The 25,187-nt window shown below is 31.7% G+C and overlaps 3 protein-coding genes across 3 annotated transcripts; 2 read left to right on the top strand and 1 right to left on the bottom strand.

Moving 5' to 3' along the window:
* The first annotated feature begins 3,564 nt into the window (after positions 1–3,564).
* LOC125843274 (polyphenol oxidase B, chloroplastic-like) lies at positions 3,565–5,731 on the top strand. The gene is given in 3 exon segments (XM_049522497.1): positions 3,565–4,303; positions 4,466–5,255; positions 5,464–5,731. Coding segments are annotated over 3 exon segments (1,797 nt in total).
* Positions 5,732–8,787: 3,056 nt separating this feature from the next.
* Positions 8,788–14,900, top strand: LOC125843271 (polyphenol oxidase D, chloroplastic-like). The gene is made up of 2 exons (XM_049522494.1): positions 8,788–10,403; positions 14,604–14,900. The coding sequence occupies exons 1-2, from the start codon at positions 8,826–8,828 to the stop codon at positions 14,811–14,813; spliced, it is 1,788 nt and encodes a 595-aa protein (XP_049378451.1). The 5' UTR covers positions 8,788–8,825; the 3' UTR covers positions 14,814–14,900.
* A 2,664-nt stretch (positions 14,901–17,564) lies between these two features.
* On the bottom strand, positions 17,565–19,968 carry LOC125843277 (mediator of RNA polymerase II transcription subunit 28). The gene is made up of 4 exons (XM_049522499.1): positions 19,863–19,968; positions 19,339–19,563; positions 18,210–18,322; positions 17,565–18,071 (listed from the first exon to the last, which is right to left on the bottom strand). The coding sequence occupies exons 2-4, from the start codon at positions 19,511–19,513 to the stop codon at positions 17,937–17,939; spliced, it is 423 nt and encodes a 140-aa protein (XP_049378456.1). The 5' UTR covers positions 19,514–19,563; positions 19,863–19,968; the 3' UTR covers positions 17,565–17,936.
* Positions 19,969–25,187: the final 5,219 nt, after the last annotated feature.

Genomic DNA, 25,187 nt, shown 5'->3' with positions numbered 1-25,187 from the left:
AAGAACAGTTAAAAGCAAATGGAAACATGATTTTTTATTCAAAGATCGAGATCTAAAAGATTTGGTAAAAGCATGGTAGGACACGAGAAAAACGCTGTGCTTGGTACGAAGAAATAAAAAAATTATTTATCAATTTCTTAAAAATATTAATTTGTCCAAAAATTTGAAAAAAATAATAATCTTTTTTAGTATAATAAGTTGCCTAAAGTTAAGTTAAATAATTTTTCGACAGTAGAAAAAAATAAATTTTACAAGTGTTATGTTACACCCTCCATCACATTCATTGTATGATCGTAATACAACTCATGATTCATGAATCTCATTATTAATTGATAAGTGACCTCGTTAACAAATTAAAATATTCAATTTTGAGTAAGCGAGAAAATAATCACACACATATATATATATGAATAAAAGAAAATGATATTTTTAAATTGTATGTTATATGCAAATTCGTTACGTATAAAAATAAAAAACTTCTTATGATAAATTGCAAATTCAATTGACCTTGAATTGGCATAGGAGCGGTTATTTATATTATCATACTTTTAGCATGGAGCACCTAATTATAAAAAAAAAAATTAAAAATAATGTTATTTGTAAATTTAAGCTTGATTAACTTTAATCTTGAAACTAATTGGAGCACTAATCATATAGAGGGGGGTTAAATTTTGAATTGATCATTATCTTTTTATTTTCAATCTTAAATGGAATATTAATTAATCAAGCATTTATGTATATCTTCATTTTCTACCTTATCTTTCCCTCCCTTTTCAAACAGACATTTAAATAATATTTTTTCATCAAAACAATCCAGAAATCTATGACCTTGCATCCATTACGGTTTTAATTATTGCAAGAACTTATTGTAAACGTTTTGCCAAATATTTTAATTATTTTGTTTATTATTTGAAATTTATAAAGTTAGAGTTGAAATGAAGTTTTATCTGATTAAACTTTGTGTAAAGGTAAGAAAAGAAATATTGTATTTGAGATTTATGGAGTTGAAAAATATGTTTGGAGCACCATCCCAAATTTGGAAATTTTATAACTAATTTAAAATAAGATTAAAAATTATTCCAAAAAATAATAATTCTCGTGAACAAATAAACCATGATATTTTTGTTTCCCATGTTAAAGAGATGACGACCATGTTAGTGGCGATATTCCGGGGTTTTGTGGCGATTTTGTTACCGCTAAAGGTTTAAATTTTTATAGTAAATCCTAGTTGGCAACGTTCATGTGGCTAGCCACGTCACGAAAAATTTGGCACTCTTTAGATATTTGTGGTCTGTTAGGATAACGGCGGGAGACATTTTTTATCCTAAAATGTAACGAAGGATGTAAGTGATCTATTTTACATAGTTCAAAAGCAATTTTAACACTTTTCCATTAATAGAATACTGATATTTTTTATAAAAGCGCACCACATAATTATGAATCAACCAACATACGTCTAGTGTAATATCATAAATGGATCTCGTAAGAGTTCACACAATCCTTGCCTTCTGTCTTTATGGAACAATAAGATTATTTCCCATAAACTTGATTGATTATTATTTTTCGAAAAAAAAAACATTTTACTCCAATACAATGGAATGATGGAGTGGGGTTCGTCAGAAAAAATGCCACACAATAGAAAAGTTTTCTATGCCTTCTTTCTTTTTCATTAGATAAGATTATAACAACATATTCAATAAAATTTTAGAAGTAAAGTCTGAATAAAATAAAATGTATACAAATTATCGTCTCTACATATAGCATTTCTTTTACTTCAATTAAGTACTTTCTGTTTTGAATTCGTTTCCACTTTCTTTTTTTTTCTGATTATTTCATTCCACCGTGAAACACATGATGGATAAAATAATGGAATTCAAAAAGAAGAAAACAATGTACAAGGTTGTCATTTTCCATGTAAACACAATTTTCGTCGTGGTGGATTATAAAATCAAAAATACTGGGCTAATTGATTCTATGTGCGGCATTGATTGATAAACATAGCTACTATTATCCCATTAATATATGATAATTCAATTTTTTTTTTTCGATTTTAATAAATAGCTACTCTAGAAACTAAGAAGCAGGGGCTAATATTTTTATTAAAGGTTCAAAATATGAAAAATGAAACACATGAAAAAGTCAAAAAGAATGACTTATATTATATATACATAGTATAATTTTTTAATTTTTTATTGAAAACATTCAAATAAACATCTCGACCTTATCTGACTCTGCTGACCGTAATAATGTGAACTAGTTGATTAATATCCTTTTATAGGTGCTCAAACCAAGATTTTGAGAACGGAAAATTCATAAATGGAATGTCTCTCTCATACACACACATATACTTTCTCGGTATATATATATATAGGGAAGTGCTAAATCACCAGAAAATTTGGCCAGAATTTGGTCAGAAAATTTAAAAAACTATAACATTTTTTTTATTTAAAAATAAACTGATGTTTTTTTTATTTTCTAGTTAAAAGGTATTAAAGTTAAAAGGGTAAAAATATTTAAAATGATAAAATATCATTCTGGCCAAATTTGGTCAGAATTTGGCCAGAAATTTAAACAAACTATATTATTTTTTTATTTTAAAATAAACTGATCTTTTTTCCACTTTTTAGTTAAAAGGTATTAAAGTTTTTTTTTAAAGGTATTAAAGTTAAAAGGGTAAAAAAAATTTAAAAAATAAAATAACATAGGTAAAATATCATTCTGATCAAATTTTACGTGGAGTGATTTTTTTGTTTGAAAATTTCTATAATGCTCTTTTGAGTAATTTATTAATCTTAAAGTTCTTTGTAAAAGCATCAAGGTTTTTCCGATTCATAGACTAACATTTAATTCCGGACCTAAACAGTTTTACTAGTATCTTGTTTGATACTCTTTTCTAATCTATGTAGTTATACACTCTATTGTGTGTTAAGGTGTGTATTGTTAATACTATGAATTTTTAGGTATTAGCAATGCAATGGTTTTAATGACCCAATTACTCCTCAAAACCTCTTTTTTACATCTTTTCCATCATAAAAGTAGAGGGTATTTTGTAAATAAAATTTTGTATGGAATGCATGCTATTTTTCTGTTTTGAAATAAAGTACACTCTTGTTTGAATCATCTAGGTAGCTACCACCTACATTCTCATAAGAAAAATAATTATTCTCTCCGTTTCAAAAAGAATTATCTAGTTTGACTTGGAACGGAGTTTAAGAAAAGAAAAAAAAATGTTTTAATCTTGTGATTTTAAATTAAAGTTATGTCAAATGTACCAAAATGCCTTTTATTCTTGTGGTTTTATATATGCCACGTGGAAAGTAGAAGTTAAAGTGTTGCCAAAAAAGGAAATGGATCATTCTTTTTTAAACAGACTAAAAAAACTAGGTCATTATTTTTTAAACAGATGGAGTATTAAAGAATATTTTCCACACTTACTATCTTAATCTCCCACCCACCGAGTGGTAGGTGAGCCTCTAAACTTGTACTTTAATTATTACTAGCAACATATTATATAATGCAAGGTTAGAACCATATGAATCTTCATCAACCAAAAAGCTATTAGCAATGGCAAGTGTGTGCAATAGTAGTACTACTACTACAACCCTCAAAACTCCTTTCACTTCTTCCTCCACCTCTTTAGGTTCCACTCATAAACCCTCTCAACTTTTCCTCCATGGAAAACGTAACAAAATGTTCAAAGTCTCATGCAAAGTTTCGAATAGTGGTGACCAAAACCAAAACGTTGAAACGAATTCTGTTGATCGAAGAAATGTTCTTCTTGGTTTAGGAGGTCTATATGGTGTTGCTAATGCTATACCATTAGCTGCATCCGCAACTCCTATACCATCCCCTGATCTCAAAACTTGTGGTAGAGCCACCATATCGGATGGTCCACTAGTACCCTATACTTGTTGCCCCCCTCCTATGCCAACTAACTTTGACACCATTCCATATTACAAGTTCCCTTCTATGACTAAACTCCGTATCCGTTCCCCTGCTCATGCTGTTGATGAGGAGTATATTGCTAAGTATAATTTGGCCATAAGTCGAATGAAAGATCTTGATAAGACAGAACCGTTAAACCCTCTTGGGTTTAAGCAACAAGCTAATATACATTGTGCTTATTGTAACGGTGCTTATATAATTGGTGGCAAAGAGTTACAAGTTCATAACTCATGGCTTTTCTTCCCGTTCCATAGATGGTACTTATACTTCTACGAGAGAATATTGGGAAAACTCATCGATGATCCAACTTTCGCTTTACCATATTGGAATTGGGATCATCCAAAGGGCATGCGTTTACCTCNTGGTGATAAAGTGTTACAAGTTCATAACTCGTGGCTTTTCTTTCCGTTCCATAGATGGTACTTATACTTCTACGAGAGAATATTGGGAAAACTCATCGATGATCCAACCTTCGCTTTACCATATTGGAATTGGGATCATCCAAAGGGCATGCGTTTACCTCCCATGTTCGATCGTGAAGGAACTTCTATTTACGACGAAAGGCGTAATCAACAAGTCCGTAACGGAACCGTTATGGATCTTGGTTCATTTGGGGACAAGGTCGAAACAAGTCAACTCCAGTTGATGAGCAATAATTTAACACTAATGTACCGTCAAATGGTAACTAATGCTCCATGTCCTCTTTTGTTCTTCGGTGCGCCTTACGTTCTTGGGAATAACGTCGATGCCGCGGGAACCATTGAAAACATCCCTCATATACCTGTCCATATTTGGGCTGGTACAGTACGAGGTTCAACTTTTCCTAATGGTGATACGTCATACGGTGAGGATATGGGTAATTTCTACTCAGCTGGTTTAGACCCGGTTTTCTATTGCCACCACGGCAATGTGGACCGGATGTGGAACGAATGGAAGGCAATTGGAGGTAAACGAACAGATATACAAAACAAAGATTGGTTGAACTCCGAGTTCTTTTTCTATGATGAAAACAAAAAGCCTTACCGTGTGAAAGTCCGAGACTGTTTGGACACGAAGAAAATGGGGTACGATTACGCACCAATGCCAACTCCATGGCGTAACTTCAAACCAAAAACAAAGGTTTCATCTGGGAAAGTGAATACAAGTTCAATTCCTCCCGTAAACCAGGTATTCCCATTGGCTAAACTGGACAAAGCAATTTCGTTTTCCATCAATAGGCCTGCTTCGTCAAGGACTCAACAAGAGAAAAATGAACAAGAGGAGATGTTAACGTTCGATAACATAAAATATGATAACAGAGAGTACATAAGGTTCGATGTGTTCCTGAACGTGGATAACAATGTGAATGCGNACTTCACTTCTGCCAGCTAGCAATGTATTCCCATTGGCTAAACTCGACAAAGCAATTTCGTTTTCCATCAATAGGCCGACTTCGTCAAGGACTCAACAAGAGAAAAATGAACAAGAGGAGATGTTAACGTTCGATAACATAAAATATGATAACAGAGAGTACATAAGGTTCGATGTGTTCCTGAACGTGGATAACAATGTGAATGCGAATGAGCTTGACAAGGCAGAGTTCGCGGGGAGTTATACTAGTTTGCCACATGTTCACAGAGTTGGCGAGAATGATCATACCGCGACTGCTATTTTTCAGCTGGCGATAACAGAACTGTTGGAGGATATTGGTTAAGATGAAGATACTATTGCGGTGACTCTGGTACCAAAGAAAGGTGGTGAAGGTATATCTATTGAAAATGTGGAGATCAAGCTTGAGGATTGTTAAGTCTCAATTCTATTGAATCTGCTGAGATTACAACTTTGATATGTTTATGTTTCCTTGTTCCGTTTTTTACTTTTGCTTTTTCCATGTTGAAATCAGCTTGATGCTTTGATTTCCTTGGAGTTGTTATTCACTAATAAATCAGTTACTATATATTATGTGGCATGTGTTCACTATATGAAAGTAGAGCTACTCACGACATATATTTAGTGACATTTAAAATAAATATCCAAAGAAAAAATAACATGATGTAATTGACGTAAAAATAATGATGTTTGGCGTAAAATATCGTTAAAATAATAATATTTGATACAAATGTTAAAAATATTGATATTTATTTCAAATGACAAAAAATATTATGACATGTTTTTTAAATGTTATAATATTAGTAGTTAATTACCGACATTTACATTTAATATTAAAAATTTAGATCTTTTAAAATTATTTTTGTCACTCTAGAAGAAAAATTATTCGATGCATACATAATAGGAGTCTTAATTTATTTATTTTTAATTTATCATCATATGATGTAGTAATCTTTATATTAATAAAATCAGAAATTATAAAATTAAGGGAAGCATAGCTCGACCCTTTGTTCCAATTTGCAAATGAGGACTGCTTATTGTTATTTTTCTAACAAGAAGTTTATCCAAAAATGCTCCCAGACTATTTTAATAGGGCCAAGTGGACAAAAGAGTAGTAGGAATGAAGGAAGAAATTGGATCTTGACACGATACATGTGTATATATATATATATATATATATATATATAGTGAATTCGAGTGATAATTATATTTTAATAAAATATTTGACTCTACTATTTAAATTCACAAATGGTCACTCAATTATGAATCTTTTTTTTTTTCGAAAAAATCACTCAATACCAATTACTCCCTCCTTTCACAAAGAATGATCTAGTTTAATTTGGCACGGAGCTTAAGAAAATAAAAAGACTTTTGAATCTTGTAGTTCTAAATTAAAATTATGTCAAATGTACAAAATGACCCTTTAATCTTGTGGCTTTAAACATGTCACTTGGAAAGCTGAAATTAAAATGTTACTAAAAAAAGAAAGAGGTCATTCTTTTTTAAACTGATTAAAAAGGAAAGGAGGTCATTCTTTTTTAAACGGAGGGAGTATAATCTTTTACTCAAAAATTACTTAACTATAGATTTTTTTTTCTCTCAAAATCACTCAATTTTGATTTTAACTCAAAAATCAATCAACTATGATTGTTTTATTTACAAAGTCACTCAAACTATTTATTTGATTTTTAAAATTTAAATTTATTGACATGAAATTCTTATTTCTAACTAAAATCTTAAAAAATAATATATCTATTTAGTGACCCGCTAAAAATATAATATTGACCTTTTTTATATTTAAAAGGATACTTTCTTAAAAGTTGGATTAGAAATAAAAATTCATATCAACAAATTTTAATTAAAAAAATCAATTAAATAAATTCAATGACTTTATAAGTAAAACAGTCATATAATTAAATGACTTTTAAATTAAAAATCAAAGTTCAGTAACTTTTAGAAATAAAAATTTACAATTAAATAACTATATGAGATATTATCTCAACGGTTCAATTATCTTTCTATGAACATTCATTTCCGACAACTGGTACAAAAAGCTCTACATCTCCTAATGGGAAACCACATGGACATCACGACGAAAACACTTTTTTCAAAAGAATATTGTTTGCTAGTGTATACCAAAAGATCTACATTAATATAACATAATATCATGGGCGGAGCTAGAAGTCTGATTACAAATTTTGTCAAATTCAATAATGTTTGCTTAAATAATATATTTGTATAGTAATTTTTTTTATAAAATATGTACAAATTTAGGTCAAGAATTCAGTTATTAACCCTTTAAAATCGTGTTATAAAGTCCATGTTAAAATTCTGGCTTCGCTCGTGCTCAACATTACTTATCAAATTTATCTTTCTGTCTAGAAAAGTACTACTACTCTTTGACTCGTCTAGACGTCTACTATAGATCTCCTAATAAAATTAAAAACTCCAGTTTTAAAATTTTCCTCACAATTATTACTCTTAATCTCCCATGCACCTACCGAGTCACACATATATTAAATGAGCCTCTAATAAATTGGCTCCAATTGGGGTATATTCTATCTATTAATTTATGATCTACCTATTGATAATTTGTAATCTAGTCAAAATGATGACAAAAAAAATATAATATCTGGACTGGAGTTCTTAGTCAACAGCATAAATGAAAGAAAAAAAAAGCTCAAGAAGAAACATGATATCTTTGTTGCTCTGATTCGTAAAAAAAACATAGTAACTTTATAAAATATCTTATTCTTTGGCTAGAGTGTAAATGAATAATAATGAATAAAATATATTTACTAGTAATACTGAGATTAGTTACCTGAGACTATTTCCTATCTTCTGTTTGATTTGATTTATTAAGGACAATTATGTTTCGACGATCATGCTTATCCATGCATTATCAATGATCAATGTATTGCTAAATGCTAATACTATAGTTTGCCATGTACTCTCTTTGTCTCTAATTACTTGTCAACTTTTGAATTGACACACCTATTAAGAAATTAAAGCAATTATTGATATAGTGAATTTACCATTTTACTCCTATTAATTATGAAGTGGCTGAAAAGTTCTACATTTTTCAAAATAATTAGTCATTTAATTGAGGGTATAATAGGTAAAAAGAATTTGTCCTTTCTTGATTTGTCAAAATGGACAAGTAATTAGGGACAACTATAAAAGAAAAAGTGGACAAGTAATTAGGGACAAAGGAAGTATTAATTATATGTTCTTAATACGAAATATAGTGTATAACTAATACATGCATTTACATCTATCAACCGACCCCTAAAGAGATTAATTATCCAGACAGAAGTTATTTTTCTGTTTACTACAGAGTTTCTAAGAACAAAAACTTAATAATTGTATGGCTGCTATACAAAATTCCCCACCTACCGCTTCCTGGAATAATTGATATGGAAGCCGCCTCTAAAATTGAATAATTATATTGTTTTACATATTATATAAGGCAAGGTATAGCCCAATGAATTTTCATTCAAAAGCTAGCAATAATGGCAAGCTTGTGCAATAGTAGTAGTACATCTCTCAAAACTCCTTTTACTTCTTCCTCCACTTCTTTATCTTCCACTCCTAAGCCCTCTCAACTTTTCCTCCATGGAAAACGTAACCAAATGTTCAAAGTTTCATGCAAGGTTACCAATAATAACGGTGACCAAAACCAAAACGTTGAAACAAATTCTGTTGATCGAAGAAATGTTCTTCTTGGCTTAGGTGGTCTTTATGGTGTTGCTAATGCTATACCATTAGCTGCATCCGCTGCTCCAACTCCACCTCCTGATCTCTCGTCTTGTAGTATAGCCAGGATTAACGAAAAACAGGTGGTGCCGTACAGTTGTTGCGCGCCTAAGCCTGATGATATGGAGAAAGTTCCGTATTACAAGTTCCCTTCTATGACTAAGCTCCGTGTTCGTCAGCCTGCTCATGAAGCTAATGAGGAGTATATTGCCAAGTACAATCTGGCGATTAGTCGAATGAGAGATCTTGAAAAGACACAACCTTTAAACCCTATTGGTTTTAAGCAACAAGCTAATATACATTGTGCTTATTGTAACGGTGCTTATAGAATTGGTGGCAAAGAGTTACAAGTTCATAATTCTTGGCTTTTCTTCCCGTTCCATAGATGGTACTTGTACTTCTACGAGAGAATCGTGGGAAAACTCATTGATGATCCAACTTTCGCTTTACCATATTGGAATTGGGACCATCCAAAGGGTATGCGTTTTCCTGCCATGTATGATCGTGAAGGGACTTCCCTTTTCGATGTAACACGTGACCAAAGTCACCGAAATGGAGCAGTAATCGATCTTGGTTTTTTCGGCAATGAAGTCGAAACAACTCAACTCCAGTTGATGAGCAATAATTTAACACTAATGTACCGTCAAATGGTAACTAATGCTCCATGTCCTCGGATGTTCTTTGGCGGGCCTTATGATCTCGGGGTTAACACTGAACTCCCGGGAACTATAGAAATCATCCCTCACGGTCCTGTCCACATCTGGTCTGGTACAGTGAGCGGTTCAACTTTGCCCAATGGTGCAATATCAAACGGTGAGAATATGGGTCATTTTTACTCAGCTGCTTTGGACCCGGTTTTCTTTTGCCATCACAGCAATGTGGATCGGATGTGGAGCGAATGGAAAGCGACAGGAGGGAAAAGAACGGATATCACACATAAAGATTGGTTGAACTCCGAGTTCTTTTTCTACGATGAAAATGAAAACCCTTACCGTGTGAAAGTTCGAGACTGTTTGGACACGAAGAAGATGGGTTATGATTACAAACCAATGGCCACACCATGGCGTAACTTCAAGCCCTTAACAAAGGCTTCAGCTGGAAAAGTGAATACAACTTCACTTCCGCCAGCTAGCAATGTATTCCCATTGGCTAAACTCGACAAAGCAATTTCGTTTTCCATCAATAGGCCGACTTCTTCAAGGACTCAACAAGAGAAAAATGCACAAGAGGAGAAGTTGACATTCAGTAAGATAAGATATGATAACAGAGGGTACATAAGGTTCGATGTGTTCCTGAACGTGGACAATAATGTGAATGCGAATGAGCTTGACAAGGTGGAGTTTGCGGGGAGTTATACTAGTTTGCCACATGTTCATAGAGCTGGTGATACTGATCATATCGGGACTGCTGATTTAGATCTGGCAATAACGGAACTGTTGGAGGATATTGGTTTGGAAGATGAAGATACTATTGCGGTGACTCTGGTGCCAAAGAGAGGTGGTGAAGGTATCTCCATTGAAGGTGCGACGATCAGTCTTGCAGATTGTTAATTATTCTCTATTTAATCTGCTGAGATTACACTTTGATGGATGATGCTCTGTTTTTATTTTCTTGTTCTGTTTTTTCATGTTGAAATCAGCTTTGTTGCTTGATTTCATTGAAGTTGTTATTCAAGAATAAATCAGTTACAATTATGTTTGGAAAAGAAATTGATTACGATGATCATCGATTCAAACCCGACTAANCAAGTATTTATTATGTAAAAATAAAGAATGAAATTCTTCTTATTATTATTATTATTATTATTATTATTATTAAATTAACGCAATAATATTCTTAAAACTTAACCTTTAAATTTTTTCTTTCGATACTGATTTTCCTTCAACTTTTCCACATCTTTCTGCACTCATTACAGGTTGAAAATATTTTTGAAATCGCTTTGAATTTTATATTTGAATTTATTTGAGATGGGAAAAAAGAGTTAGAGGTTTAATTTTTTTATTTTAGGATGAAGGATGTTTACATTCAAAGTTGGGTTAATTACAAAAAAAAATGTTTTGTCGTTTCCATTGGTCACGAGGCTCCAAAGGTTTGTCTTTTAGGTGTACAATTCCTTTTTTTCATGAAATTTTGCTTTTTGGATTGGAGATGAGAATGTCATCTTGTCTAGTCTTTTTTTTTTTTTTTTGGCTTTTATTTATTTATAGAATTTTATTGTGTTATTTTAATAATAAGAATTTAAGAATTTCATTCTTCATTTTTATAAAATAAAAATTTTATTTTATTCGCTAAACTTATATATTTTAAATATTTTGAGATGAGCTAATATTAAGAATTTGAATAAATAAAAAATTGTCTTTTATAACAAATATAAGAATTAACTCATTAGTTAAAGAATTTAATTCAATTCAATTTGGTTTGAGAGTATTTTTTGACCAAAAAATAGAAGGAGGAATATTTTTGAAGCGTAAAAGGATGATATTTTTGTACTAATTAGTTATTCTATAAAAAAAAAAATTGAAAAATCACATTCATTCGAAAGAAGTTACTATAGTATAAAATGTAGTGATTGCTTCCTGAGCCAAGATGATTCATAATAGCAATAATATTATCAAGTTTACAATTAAATGTTTATAATTTTTAATTTTTAAAAAATAAATACCAAGTATAAGCAAAAATTATTGATTCCCATAAACTCGTAAATAAACTTTAGATCCACACTGATTGCTTTAAAGATTTTTTCATGTTATTTGTTTTAATGGTGTTGAACAATGATAGAGTAAAAATAAGAACATAGGTAAAATTCTTCCTATTTTCGATAACAATTTCATAATATTAAAAAATATTTGAGTAAAAATAGAATCCAAGTTGTCTCCTTATTTATAATTTGAATACTAAAAGGTCGTGTGCAAGTGTGTACTCCAAAAGATGTACATCAATATAATATAATATTATATCAAAATTATCTTTCTGTTTAAAAAAGTAGTACACTACTTATATTTGATTCGTCTATTACAGATCTTCCCAAGTAAAAAAAATTATTAAAAATTCCCCACACTTATTATTCTTAATTTCCCTCCTACCGCGTCCCAAATATATTAAGTGAGCTTTTAAAATTGCTCCAATTGGGGTACATTTTATCTATGAATTTCTCATCTACTTGTCAATAATTTGTAATTTAGTCAAAATATTTAAAGAATAATGACCTGATTTGATTTTGTACGGAGTTTAAGTAAAGAAAGAAGAATTTTCTATTTCGTGACCTTAAATATACCAAAATGTCATTTAGTCTTGTTATCTTAAATATGTTGCGTAGAAAGTTGAAGTTAAAATATAGCAAAAAAAAAAAGTCATTGTTTTAAACCGACTAAAAAAAAAGCTTGTATTATTTTTTAAAAGAAGAGGGTAAGATCTAGACGGAATTTAACCAAGCACCAAAAAGAAACATGATAATTTCATAAAATGACTTTTGACAAAAGAATAAATTGCATAGAAAACACGAAATATAAAGCTAATTTTGAGATCTGTGTCATGACTAAAACCACCTCTTTTCTTATCTCCCCTAAGAGAAATAGTGCTTTTGGAGTGGAAAAGAGTTGTTAGGTGAGTTTGGAGTCGTTTTGATAAAATGTATAAATATAGTACTGAATAAGATGCGTTAAAAATGATGGAATTAATAATGCTAAGACTATTTCCTATCAACGGTTTGATTTGATGTATTAATGATGATTCTGTTTTGAAATTACCAATGCTTATGAATCTCGCATGAATAAAACTAAAATGATATAGTATATATATTGTTAAAAAATTTCCTCACCTACCACATCCTGAATTGTTCGATATGAGATCGAGCTACCTCTAATCATGTTTGAAATGGAATAATATTTTATTTGGCTCCAACACATTATATAAGGCAATGTATAGCCCTATGAATCTTCATCCAAAAACTAGCAATGGCAAGTTTGTGTAATAGTAGTAGTACCACTCTCAAAACTCCTTTTACTTCTTCCTCCACTTCTTTATCTTCCACTCCTAAGCCCTCTCAACTTTTCCTCCATGGAAAACGTAACAAAACGTTCAAAGTTTCATGCAAGGTTACCAATAATAACGGTGACCAAAACCAAAACGTTGAAACGAATTCTGTTGATCGAAGAAATGTTCTTCTTGGTTTAGGAGGTCTATATGGTGTTGCTAATGCTATACCATTAGCTGCATCCGCTACTCCAGCTCCACCTCCTGATCTCTCATCTTGTAATAATGCAAAGATTAATGCAACTACGGAGGTGCCATACAGATGTTGCGCTCCCACGCCTAAAGATATGAAGAAAGTTCCATATTACAAGTTCCCTTCTATGACTAAGCTCCGTATTCGTCCCCCTGCTCATGCTCTTGATGAGGCCTATATTGCCAAGTACAATCTGGCGATTAGTCGAATGAAAGATCTTGATAAGACACAACCTGCAAATCCTATTGGGTTTAAGCAACAAGCTAATATACACTGTGCTTATTGTAACGGTGCTTATGCTATTGAAGGCAAAGTGTTACAAGTTCATAACTCATGGCTTTTCTTCCCGTTCCATAGATGGTACTTATACTTCTACGAAAGAATCTTGGGATCACTCATCAATGATCCAACTTTCGCTTTACCATATTGGAATTGGGATCATCCAAAGGGCATGCGTTTCCCTCCCATGTTCGATATTCCAGGGACTGCCCTTTATGACGAAAGGCGTGGTGAACAAATCCATAATGGAACCATTATAGATCTCGGTTCTTTTGGGGATCAAGTTCAAACAACTCAACTACAGTTGATGACTAATAACTTAACGCTAATGTACCGTCAATTGGTAACTAATTCTCCATGTCCTCTTATGTTCTTTGGTGGACCTTACACTCTCGGGAGTGACGTTGAATCACCGGGAACTGTTGAAGTCATCCCTCACAGTCCTGTACACATTTGGGCTGGTACAAGACGAGGTTCCATTTTGCCTGATGGTAAAACATCAAACGGTGAGGACATGGGTCATTTCTACTCAGCTGGTTTAGACCCGGTTTTCTATTGCCATCACAGCAATGTGGATCGGATGTGGAACGAATGGAAAGCAATTGGAGGTAAACGAACAGATATCCAAAACAAAGATTGGTTGAACTCCGAGTTCTTTTTCTATGATGAAAGTGGAAATCCCTTCAAAGTGAAAGTCAGAGACTGTTTGGATACGAAGAAGATGGGATATGATTACGAACCAATGCCTACCCCATGGCGTAACTTCAAGCCAAAAACAAAGGCTTCAGCTGGGAAAAAAGTGAATACAAGTTCAATTCCTCCCGTAAGCCAGGTATTCCCATTGGCTAAACTCGATAAAGCAATTTCGTTTTCCATCAATAGGCCTGCTTCGTCAAGGACTCAACAGGAGAAAAATGCACAAGAGGAGATGCTAACGTTCAATGAAATAAAGTATGATAACAGAGATTACATAAGGTTCGATGTGTTTCTGAACGTGGATAATAATGTGAATGCGAATGAGCTTGATAAGGCAGAGTTCGCGGGGAGCTATACTAGCTTACCACATGTACACAGAGTTGGGGATACTAATCATACTGCAACTGCTACTCTCCGGCTGGCGATAACAGAACTGTTGGAGGACATTGGTTTGGAAGATGACGAGACTATTGCGGTGACTCTGGTACCAAAGAAAGGTGATATTTCCATTGGAGGTGTGGAGATCAAGCTTGCGGATTGTTAATTAGTGTGGAGTGAATCTGCTGAGATTACATGAGTTGAATGATATGATCTGTTACGATTCTGTTTTTGTTTATTGGTTTGTCTGTTTGTTTGCTTTTAATTTTCATGTTTGAGACGAATGAATCCAATTTCCTTGAATAAAAGCGATTTATTATCACATAGAACCATTTACTTTTGTTATTGAAAATTTAAAATCACTTTGTTTTATCTCATACAAAATGGTAAATGTGTTGTTTAGTCATTTTGGATAGTTTTGAGAATGCTTTAAAAATGAATGTTACAAGTGCATAATATATTGGTCTTGGGATAATTCACATATTATTACTTGTCCACATTTTCTTTTGTAGTTGTCCCTAATTAGTTGTTCATTTTGACAAATCAAGAAAGGACAATTTTTTTTACCTACAATTAATTATTTTGAAAAAGGTAGAACTTCTTGAAAATATTAAGTTTTTAATTCATCCACTTCATAATTAATAGGGGTAAATGATAAATTCACTATGTTAATTATTGATTTCTTAATAACTGTGTCAATTTAAAAGTGGACAAGTAATTAGAGACAGAGGAAATATTTAATATAATTCGATGAATTTTACCTATAACAATTACTTTTCCTAGTTAGTGTATTCAGTTTTGGAATGATATGTTGGTCTTGGAATAATTCACATATTTTTTATATGAGATTCCTAACTTTTAATAAAAAATAGGGAACAAGATTAGGAACAATAGCATGTGGATTTAGAAAGGACTAGTAACCTTAAAATAATGTAGCATACACAATAATAACATATAGTATTGAATATATTTACCCCACTATATTATTTTATATAAAGAAAAGGTGCGATTTCTGACTAGAATTATTATATTATTACAGAAAGCAAAAAGACTTATAATATATAGTACTAGTAAATAACAGCTACAAATGGAATATATATTGAATGATTACACCACAAGTCAATAATAAGCAGATAAAAACAATTACTGTAATAAAGATTTCTCCATCACAATTTATATGATTTAATTTTATTTTTAGTCAGTTTAAAAAAAATGATACATTTTTATATTTAGTAAGAATTTAATTTTTAAAATATCTATTTTGTCTTTCAAAAATGATTTACAGTTACACAAATATCTATAGTTTATTTTAAATCATAAATTTCAAAAGTCACTTTTTTTTTCTTAAATTTTGTGTCAAATTAAACTAACTCAAATAAATTAGGACGAATGAATTAAGTATTTCAAGGAAAGGTGAGATTTCTGACAATAATATTTTATTATTAAAGAAAGCAAGTGGACTTATAATTGTTATGTATTAGATAGCAGCTACTAATGGAATATATATTGAATAAATAATTGCACCACTAGCCAGTCGATAATAATACATCAAAACAATTACTACTCCCTCCGTCCACAATTAATTGTCATGATTTTCTTTTTTAGAGTTAAACAATAAGAACTTTGACCAAATTTTACGATGTATATTTTCATCATATTGATATGCAAAAAATTGCAACTTATAGTACTTTTTGTATAGTTTTTGAATATCTAATTTTTTAAAAAAAATATCGAATTAACATAATCTAATTTAACTTAAAAAATTAGTCAAATTGACTTTCGAAAAACGCAACATGACAAATAAAAGTGGACGGAGGGAGTACTATTTAATATATAATAAAAAGGTGCGATTTCTGAAAAGATTAAAAGTCTTATTAAAGAAAGCAAGTAGACTTTATAATATACCATTAGGCACATGTTTCTCCTTCAATTCGAGATGCCTTGGATTACGAAAAAGTTTTAAGAAAAAAAGTAAAAAAGTATTAGCTCCACTAGTGGATGTTGAATTCAAAAATGAAATAAAAAAGTAAATTAAGTGGATATTCCTATAATCTAATTTGCAAATGTGTGTAGGGCCTTTAGAAGTTTTGATGATGGGCAAAGTATTTTGGATCGACTGAATACAAGGTGAAGAAGAGTTTGAGTTTACTAGGTGTTTGTGAACGAGCAAAAGCTTTTGTAGAGTTTTGACATACTGTTCAAGAGCATTGTACAAGTTGTGAATTGAAGAAAACTTTTTTCATGATTATGAGTCTTAGTAGTGGTTAGGTGTAGAACTCTTGTATTACTATTAATTAATTGTCCAGTTGTATTATTTTCAACCAACGTGTTGATATAAACTAGAATAAGAACTTGATTTCAAGTTAAGGGTAACTTGATCACAAGGGATGCAACAAATTAGAGAAGTTATCACTTTAGGGATGCAAGGAATTGATGCTACGAATGCCATAGCAAGTGAATCAAAATAAGTCCTACCCTAGCTACTCATTGGAAAGTCTTATGGTCAAGGGAAAGACTTGGCCCAGGGTGAGCTTTATTTATTTAAGAGACAATAGAGAGTGAATCAAATTCAGCTTGCATTCTTTGGGGCTTTCGGGCCCCTCTCGATCTTTTTCTTAGTTGAGAAGAAGGAAGGAGTCTAAATCAATTGACATTAATAAGCTATCATTGATGTACGTTGCGCATGACACGATCAACTCAAGGTATTAGTGTTGGTTGAACAGCAAAGGGAAGATATACTTACAATCTAAGAACCAAGGGAGAGAATGTGGTGAAGGATCCAGACCTTTTAACTTCCAAACAACAAAATAGATAGAAGATAGAAATTCCATAGTGCAATCAATGAGTTCAGCGCGCAGGAAAAACCTTAAAATGCAGAAACATCATGAAGATGAAGTTCTCAGTAAAACTGAAATTCTTCTAACATGCTAGGCATACATAAAGCTCAACAATGTACTCTCCATCTATAAATAAGATGTATGGAAATTGGCATCGCAGTTGAGAAAATAATACGCAGTGAGCTACATTAACAATGAGTTATATGTCTTCTGAATTATCCGCCTTGTGTCAACAAACTATGCTCATTCTACCTCAACCTGTCATTTAAACACACTAACAAGAAGTCATCTCGTTCCACTTGTGGGATTACACTGGGTTTGTTGTTGTTGTAGCAACAAGTCATCTCTGTAGCGAGCTTGTTGCCTTCTACCACCTTCAAATACAGGATGAGAGCAGAGAAAACAATAAGCTAAGTTTTTGTTTCAAATTACTTATAAGCTCCGCAGTAGGTTTACACCCTTTCCAACTCCATGTTGTGTTTGTCTAATTGATCGTTCAACTCCTTCCTCCATTCTTGGATCAGTCTTTCCTGCTTACTTATAAGCTCAGTTTTTGTTTTCAACTCTTCTTCCATTTTTGCAATCTCCTGTTCATATTAATTGGAATCCACAACACTCAGTTAACAATGCCAAAATTCATGGGAAACACTAGTAGTTCTCTAAGAACTCATATCATCAAAAAAAATTCTTTTCTATTATTTTAGTTTCTTGTTACCCTAACTTACCTTTCTAAGCATATCTGGCTTGGACGGTAGGTCCTCGCGTTGCAAGCCAATCAAATAAAGTTGAAGCTTTTTAGCTGCTTCCATGAAATCTCTCGCATGCCTCTCAACATCAACTGTGAAACAAAAAAATTGCAACTCATTCAGAAAAAAAAGAAGGAAAAAGATGAAAATTACTACACTTGAACAAGCATGAATTAGCACAACAAATAAAATAAAATGGAAAAAGTGAAACAAACACAAGCCTAAATTGAAAAGGGAAAAATCCAAACTTTATTCCTGCATAGGTGTTAGGGTGTTAGGGAACCATCATCAGAACCTGAAAGTGTCACCATTTCTACAGGACATATGATGAAACTCTAGAAATGAGTAATAGAGTGTAGACTCAGGTAAATTACAAAGGTAACTAAGAGCCATTATTGCTAAAAGCTGGGATTAAGGATTTAGTTGTTACTATAACACTTTTATTAGGTATTGTGTTTGCAAAGATTATTTAGTTTTGTAGGAGATTAGTATATTAGTGTAGAGGTAGGCGTGGAATAAAAAAAGCATCTAGTTTTAAAATCTTAAGTTGTCTTTTAAGAGAAATAACTGACAATTGGAATGTTATGGACCGAGTAGATCGTATTAGACATGGAATGCTCTGTACTCATACAGCCAACCCAAAGTCCAAACTAGTTTGAGATTAAAGGATAGTTGACTGATTGATTGATTGACTAAGAAGCTTAGGAAAATTGCAATATTCAAAGACCCAGTATCATGGTCATAAAGCCAACTCCAACAAGACAAAAGCTTCATTGGATCAGTGCTAGTAGGGCTTTACCGGTATTGAAATGGATAATGGAGCAAGAGCTCAACTTAAAAGCAAAATATTCCCAGATAATTTTATAGCATCAAATAGCTAAATTTTCTAATAGTACTCAAGCTCAAAGCAGAGGATCCAAAGTAATTTTGACAGCCAAGCAAAAGTAAGCATACGTAGGAGTAACAATTATGCTACGCTGCATTCTTCTGACTGATGCATTACTACTAATCTCATCCTTCAACGATTATCAGTAGATACAAGACTCCAGATATAATTTTACTTGTTCAAGCAAAAGACAGGTTATATAATGAGCCAAAATTTACTCACTCTGATGATAAGGATGAGCTGAACGGTCTATCGCCTGTAGCTCTCGTGCAGGCAAACAGGGAAGCAAAGCAGCCTCTAATGCCATAACACACGCAATCATGTCATCCCTTGAAGCAGGAGATTGCATTTGTGATTCAGGAGTTTGCTGTTGATCAACAGAATGTCTCTCAGCCATGTATTTTCAAGCATATGTAGAACCACAACAGCCCTCACTTCAAAGTTCAGCTGAAAGTTTATCATGACAATTAGTAAACGAAACAAAATAAGGGCACAACCACTTCAATTACAACAATAATACTCTGCTCCAAAAAGTCTATTTTTCGATCTTCGATATTAAATTTGACTAATTCTCAAATTCATATCCGAAAAACAATTTTTCAACGGGAATTTCAACATTTCAGAATTGTACGAAAACTTCAATATGTAACAATTCTATTCCATTTCAATTTACAACTACACATCAAATTAAACACTAGCACGAACATGAAAAATACAAAAATTCACGCACAAATTGAGTGTTTTACCTTACTTGAGATACAATTCAAAATCAGATGCTACGAAATTCAACCTGGATGAACAAGAATTTGAGCTGGGTTTATTTAGGGTTTAAAGGGGAAAGATATGGAGAAATTGTAATGAATTGGGATAACATGCCCTGCTAAATGGGTTCATTATTCGGGTTTTGTATAATGGGCTCAAAAAGTCTACCACGCCCAATACAGCTAGCCCAGCCCATCTTGGATATAAGCATGGTAAATAGTAGGGATATTTTCAAGTTTTTGTGCGAATTGTTTCTATTTTCGGGTGGTCTTTCATTTTTGCTATCCAATATAACAGTCTTTGATGTTTGTTCTTTCGTTAAAGTACCATTAGCTATGACCTAATTTCGTTAGGTGTAAGCTTGGAAAACTTTTATCTTTTCTGACAGAAGTTGTGTAGTATTTAATTTGCAAGGTATTAAGTTTAGAAGTAATAATTAGAATTTGTTTGAATGGGCATATTATTGCTTTTGACCTATAATCATAAGCTAGAATTTATAATTTATGATTTTTGGTTTTTTTTGGTTTTTTTTTTTGTCTTAAAACCAACTGCTTATAAGCATTTTTTTAAAATTTATCCAAACACTCTAAAAATGCGTTAAAGCTATTTTGGCTTGAAAACACTTAAAATAATCTGATCCAAACAGGCTCTAAGTTATGCCTTAAGGTTTTGTAGGAACATAACTATGTCTTGTAAGGCATAACTTGTGGATTATAAATTTCATAAAACATGACATTTTGAAAGTGAAGTTTATGTCCTTATAATTTGTGGTTATGAAATAAATTTATGTCTCTACCAATATAAGTTCCTTGAAATTACACAACATAATTGGTGTTATATTATGATATAAAAATATAAACTTTTGTCAAGTGATTTCTTTTATTTATTTTTTATGTTGGAGCCTTAAGGGTATTTTTAGACCCAAAAGTTGAAGAGGGGTATTTATAAATCTTTTCTCTAAATAAAAATATTTCTCTCGACTCTTTCTTTTTTAGTGATGGATCTATCGAAAACAACCTCTTCATATCATAAAATTAAGTGTAAAATCCACGTACATTTCACTCTCTTCTTCGTACCTCATTTTGCGAAAAAGCAAAGAATAAATTGTTGTTGTTTGTTTGCGTCTCCCTCCATACTTCTACTTCTATATATGCATGAGTGTCTACTGAACATTTCAGTTAGGATTTTCTACTAAATTTAGTATTAGCTAAATATTTTTACGTAGTGATTTCGTTGACTTTAAATCAACGATCAACGAAGTTTGTTTTTTTCCTATTTTAACGACTTTTGCCCTTTTGAGAACTCTAGAAAGTAAAATAAGTGTGTATATTGATTGTTATTAATTTGAAAATTGAGTGTATACAATTGGACTTTAATTTTGGCTTCCCATCGAATTTTCCTTCAAACCATAAGCTTCCAAATAATAAGTCATAATTTTGTGGTTATGTTTGGCCCACAGCCGACTTATTACTCCCTTCGTTCTATATTAGCTAATCATCTTACTAAAAATAGTTATTTCTTGAACATCTTACTAACTCAATAAATTATTAGTTAGAGTTTTCATATATCATCCTTGCAACTAATTTTTTTAGAACTGTTCACATTAGTTTGTAAAATTTCTAAGAAGTTTTTTTAAGGTGTGAATTAATAAAATTATTTTCTTATTTATAATTTCTTAATATGTAGGTAAAAAGGAAAGTGACAACTAATTGGAACGAAGGGAGTACGTTTTAAAACTAAACCCCTACCAATTAAAACTAACGGTACAATCAGACACTACTAAAAAACTGTTAAAAAGCACGGAAACTGACGCCAATTGCCACACTGTCCGTCGCTTTTAAATAAAAAAAATATATTTTTTAAATTATTTTACAAAAGGCGACGGACGGCATCTCTTAGTCCGTCGCTTTTTTGGCGAATTTTTGCACCAAATATATTTATAATCAATAATTAATTATTTTGTATAGTAGATGAGGCTGCTTCTTTCTTAACCAAAGGTCTCGAATTCGAACTCTATGTATTAAAAGGTTCTTGGTAGGGAGCGTTTCCTCTTAAATGAAGCCTTACACAACGTAAATTTAAAATAATTGAATTTCAATGCGAATATAGACACCCAATGAGCAACGAAATACGGTAGGCAAAATAGGAAAAGAAGAAGATTTTGACATTCATGATAATTGTACTCGCAACTCCAAATTAGAGAGGAAGAAAAAATCACTTATAATCCACACTTCTTTTCATTTTCATATTTATTAAACAAGTTGCACGAGGAAGAAACTCACTCTACGCAGAAAAAATATATATATTTTCGGTCAATAAAAATAAAAGATTATTATTCTATTATTGACCAAACTCTTTCACATTTTTCGTTTGAAAATACTTTTTTTATCCAAATGGATATTGAAAGATAAGAGCTTAAGAGTATCGATGGAATCATTCATTAAATAAAAATAATAACATTTATAATTTATGAAGTATATTCAAATTGCAACAGTACTCTACGAGAAAATAAGGAATTAACAAGGGACAAAGTTCTGTAACTAAAAAAACAAAAATCTTACTCCCTCCGTCTCATTTTATTTGGCACTTTTCAGATTTCGAGATTCAAACAAGTTTATCTTTGATCGTAAAATTTTCATAGATCTTTTAAACATTTTAAATTATCAATTATTGTGACTTATAGTACTTTTTACGTAGTTTACAAATATATAAATTTCATTTTCAAAAAAATTGAAGATTTCATACGCAAATTCCCAATCAAACTTAAACTGTTTGACTCTCGAAAAACGAAAGTGTCACATAAATTGAAATAGAGGGAGTTTGTTATTTCATTCGGCAATGAATTAGCGACTAGAAACTATTTAGCGATGAATTAATTAGAGGAATTATCGATAAATATTGCTTAACATGGTCAACATTCAAACTTCAAACATTGCGCCCGGTCACTAGAACCTGACCAATTCTTAAATCACAAACACAAGAAAAACATGATAGAGGTTAATTAACATGAGATTCGACGTGATTGTGGTGTATGTTATGCAATATTTGATGTATCTATGTTCCATATTCCAAGAGAAAGTATGATAAGCAAAGTTGTTACTCAAATATATAACCAAAGTTAGATGGCTGAAATGAAAAATTGCTAGGAATATGTTATATAAAGGAGGATATATACTTAAATTAAACACAAGTTCTACAAAATGATTAATATTAAGATCGGTATTATTATGTTTGAGTGAATGTTGCACCTTTAAGATCCAACATATTCATAATGAATATGTCAAAAATACGAATATTGAGATGGATGTGTGGTCATACAGTAATATGGGACAAATTGTTGGTCAGTCAAGAATGATTACGTTCAAAAGATGAATATATCATAGATAGAGATGCTTAAATGGATGTGTGGAGATATTAAAACAGATAAGATTAGAGAAATAAAGATCCACATAACAAGATGAGAGTGACCTCTGTAAGATGAGAGAAACGAGGTTGAGATGGTTTGGACATGTGAATAGGAGGTGTGTGGACGTGCTCGTCAGGAAGTATAAAAGTTTGGCTATTATAGAAGTTAGGAGGGGTAGAGGTAAGCCAAAGAATAACTGAGAAAGATAATTAGATATGACATCACACAACTTAAGCATATTAAAGACATGATCCCTAAAGAGAAAGCATGGAGGTCGGGAATTTTGATAGAAGGTGAGTCGATAATCGAGAGTTGTTGTATTTCATGTGGGAGAGGCACAGGGCTAGTCTCCCCTCTTTATACATAATCATATTTAGAAATCACATATTTTCTTTTGTCATTCAGTATTATTTATTGCTCTAATGTCTTTATGTATCTTTTCTGGTCTCTTATTTCCTTAATCATGCTTTGAATTCCTCTTTTCTTTTGAGCGGGAGGTCTATCAAAAACAATATTTCTACAACATAAAGGTAAAGATAGAATCTCTGTAATCGTATATCTTACTTTTTTCGGATCACACTTTGTAAAAATACAGTAGATAAATCATTGTTGTTTGTTTGTGTCTCGAGGGACAAGCTAGTAGCCCACATGCATGTTCGTCTGAACCAGTAGATTTTATTTAAACAATGTATATATGTTAATAAATATATTAAATATGTACAAATATTATCACTTAAAATTATTATTTAAAAATCAAAGTCCGTAAAATTGAAATTCTAGTTTTGCCTATGTCTTCCTCCATACTTCTACCTTTGTATGTGTCTTGAACATTTCAGTTAGGATAATATATTCCGACAAAATTTGATATTGACATATACTCCCTCCGTTCTTATTTAGTTGTCCACTTTAGAAATGACACACATATTAAGGCAACAATGATTAACATAGTGAAGCTACAATTTTGCCCTTATTAATTATGATTCCAAAATAAATTTATTCAAGATAACTAATCAATGTTGGGGGAAGTTTAAATTTTCAAGAAGTTTAAATGAGGGTATAATAGGAAAAATTTTTTTGTCCTTTCTTGATTTGTCAAAATGGACAAGTAAATAGGAACATCTAAAAGAGGAAATATGGACAAGTAAATAGGGACGGAGGGAGTACATATTTACGTAATTGTTTGGAATATTATAGTGGAATAAATGTAAAAAGTTAACATGATTTCGTTGACTTTTAATCGTCCATCGAAAAGGTCGATCAACAAAGTACTTTTAATGACTTTTGCCCTTTTGAGGACTCTAGAAAGTAAAAGGGTGTAATATATATTTATTGTTAATTTGAAAATTGAATATACAAAATGGACCTAGATTTTGGTTTCCCATCGAACAATAAGATGCCAAATAATAAGTCAAAATTCGGTGGGTTATATTTGGGCTTTGGCCCACAGTCAAATTCCGATTTTTTTTTCGTTTCTCATTTGCGATATTCATATTAGAATTCGATTAAATTCAGATTCGTGCGGAAAAGTGGATAAAATGCTTCTAACAAAGAAGACTCCGTATACAAGAGATTTAATCTCGAGACATTTGGTTAAGGATAAAAGAATACGTATCACTCCACTATAACTCTAGTCGGTGAATTCTGACTTGTTAGTTTTTAAAACGAAACCCCTACCAATTAAAACGGTAGGCAAAAATAGGAAAAAGAGAAAAAGATTTTGTCATTCATGATGTCTATACGCTCAACTCCAAATTGGAGAGTAAGCAAAATCACTTATAATACCATTTGTATATACGAAGAAGCAATTACTAGAGTGACAACATATATACAAGATACAAAATTTTTTTTTTAATGATATTACGATTTCACATCAATATTTCGATCATGCTCGTTTACTCTTGAT

Source organism: Solanum stenotomum, chromosome 10, assembly GCF_019186545.1.
Source record: "Solanum stenotomum isolate F172 chromosome 10, ASM1918654v1, whole genome shotgun sequence".
NCBI lineage: Eukaryota > Viridiplantae > Streptophyta > Magnoliopsida > Solanales > Solanaceae > Solanum > Solanum stenotomum.
This window is presented reverse-complemented; position numbering and strand designations above follow the sequence as displayed.

Excerpts from the sequence above, each read along its gene's own strand:
- LOC125843271 (XM_049522494.1), top strand. The coding sequence starts at position 8,826 with ATGGCAAGCTTGTGCAATAGTAGTAGTACATCTCTCAAAACTCCTTTT. Across the intron at positions 10,404-14,603 it reads ATGCGAATGAGCTTGACAAG|GCAGAGTTCGCGGGGAGCTA; the intron begins GTGGAGTTTGCG and ends GAGCTTGATAAG.
- LOC125843277 (XM_049522499.1), bottom strand. The coding sequence starts at position 19,513 with ATGGCTGAGAGACATTCTGTTGATCAACAGCAAACTCCTGAATCACAA. Across the intron at positions 18,323-19,338 it reads AGCTCATCCTTATCATCAGA|TTGATGTTGAGAGGCATGCG; the intron begins GTGAGTAAATTT and ends TTTGTTTCACAG. Across the intron at positions 18,072-18,209 it reads AGCCAGATATGCTTAGAAAG|GAGATTGCAAAAATGGAAGA; the intron begins GTAAGTTAGGGT and ends TAATATGAACAG.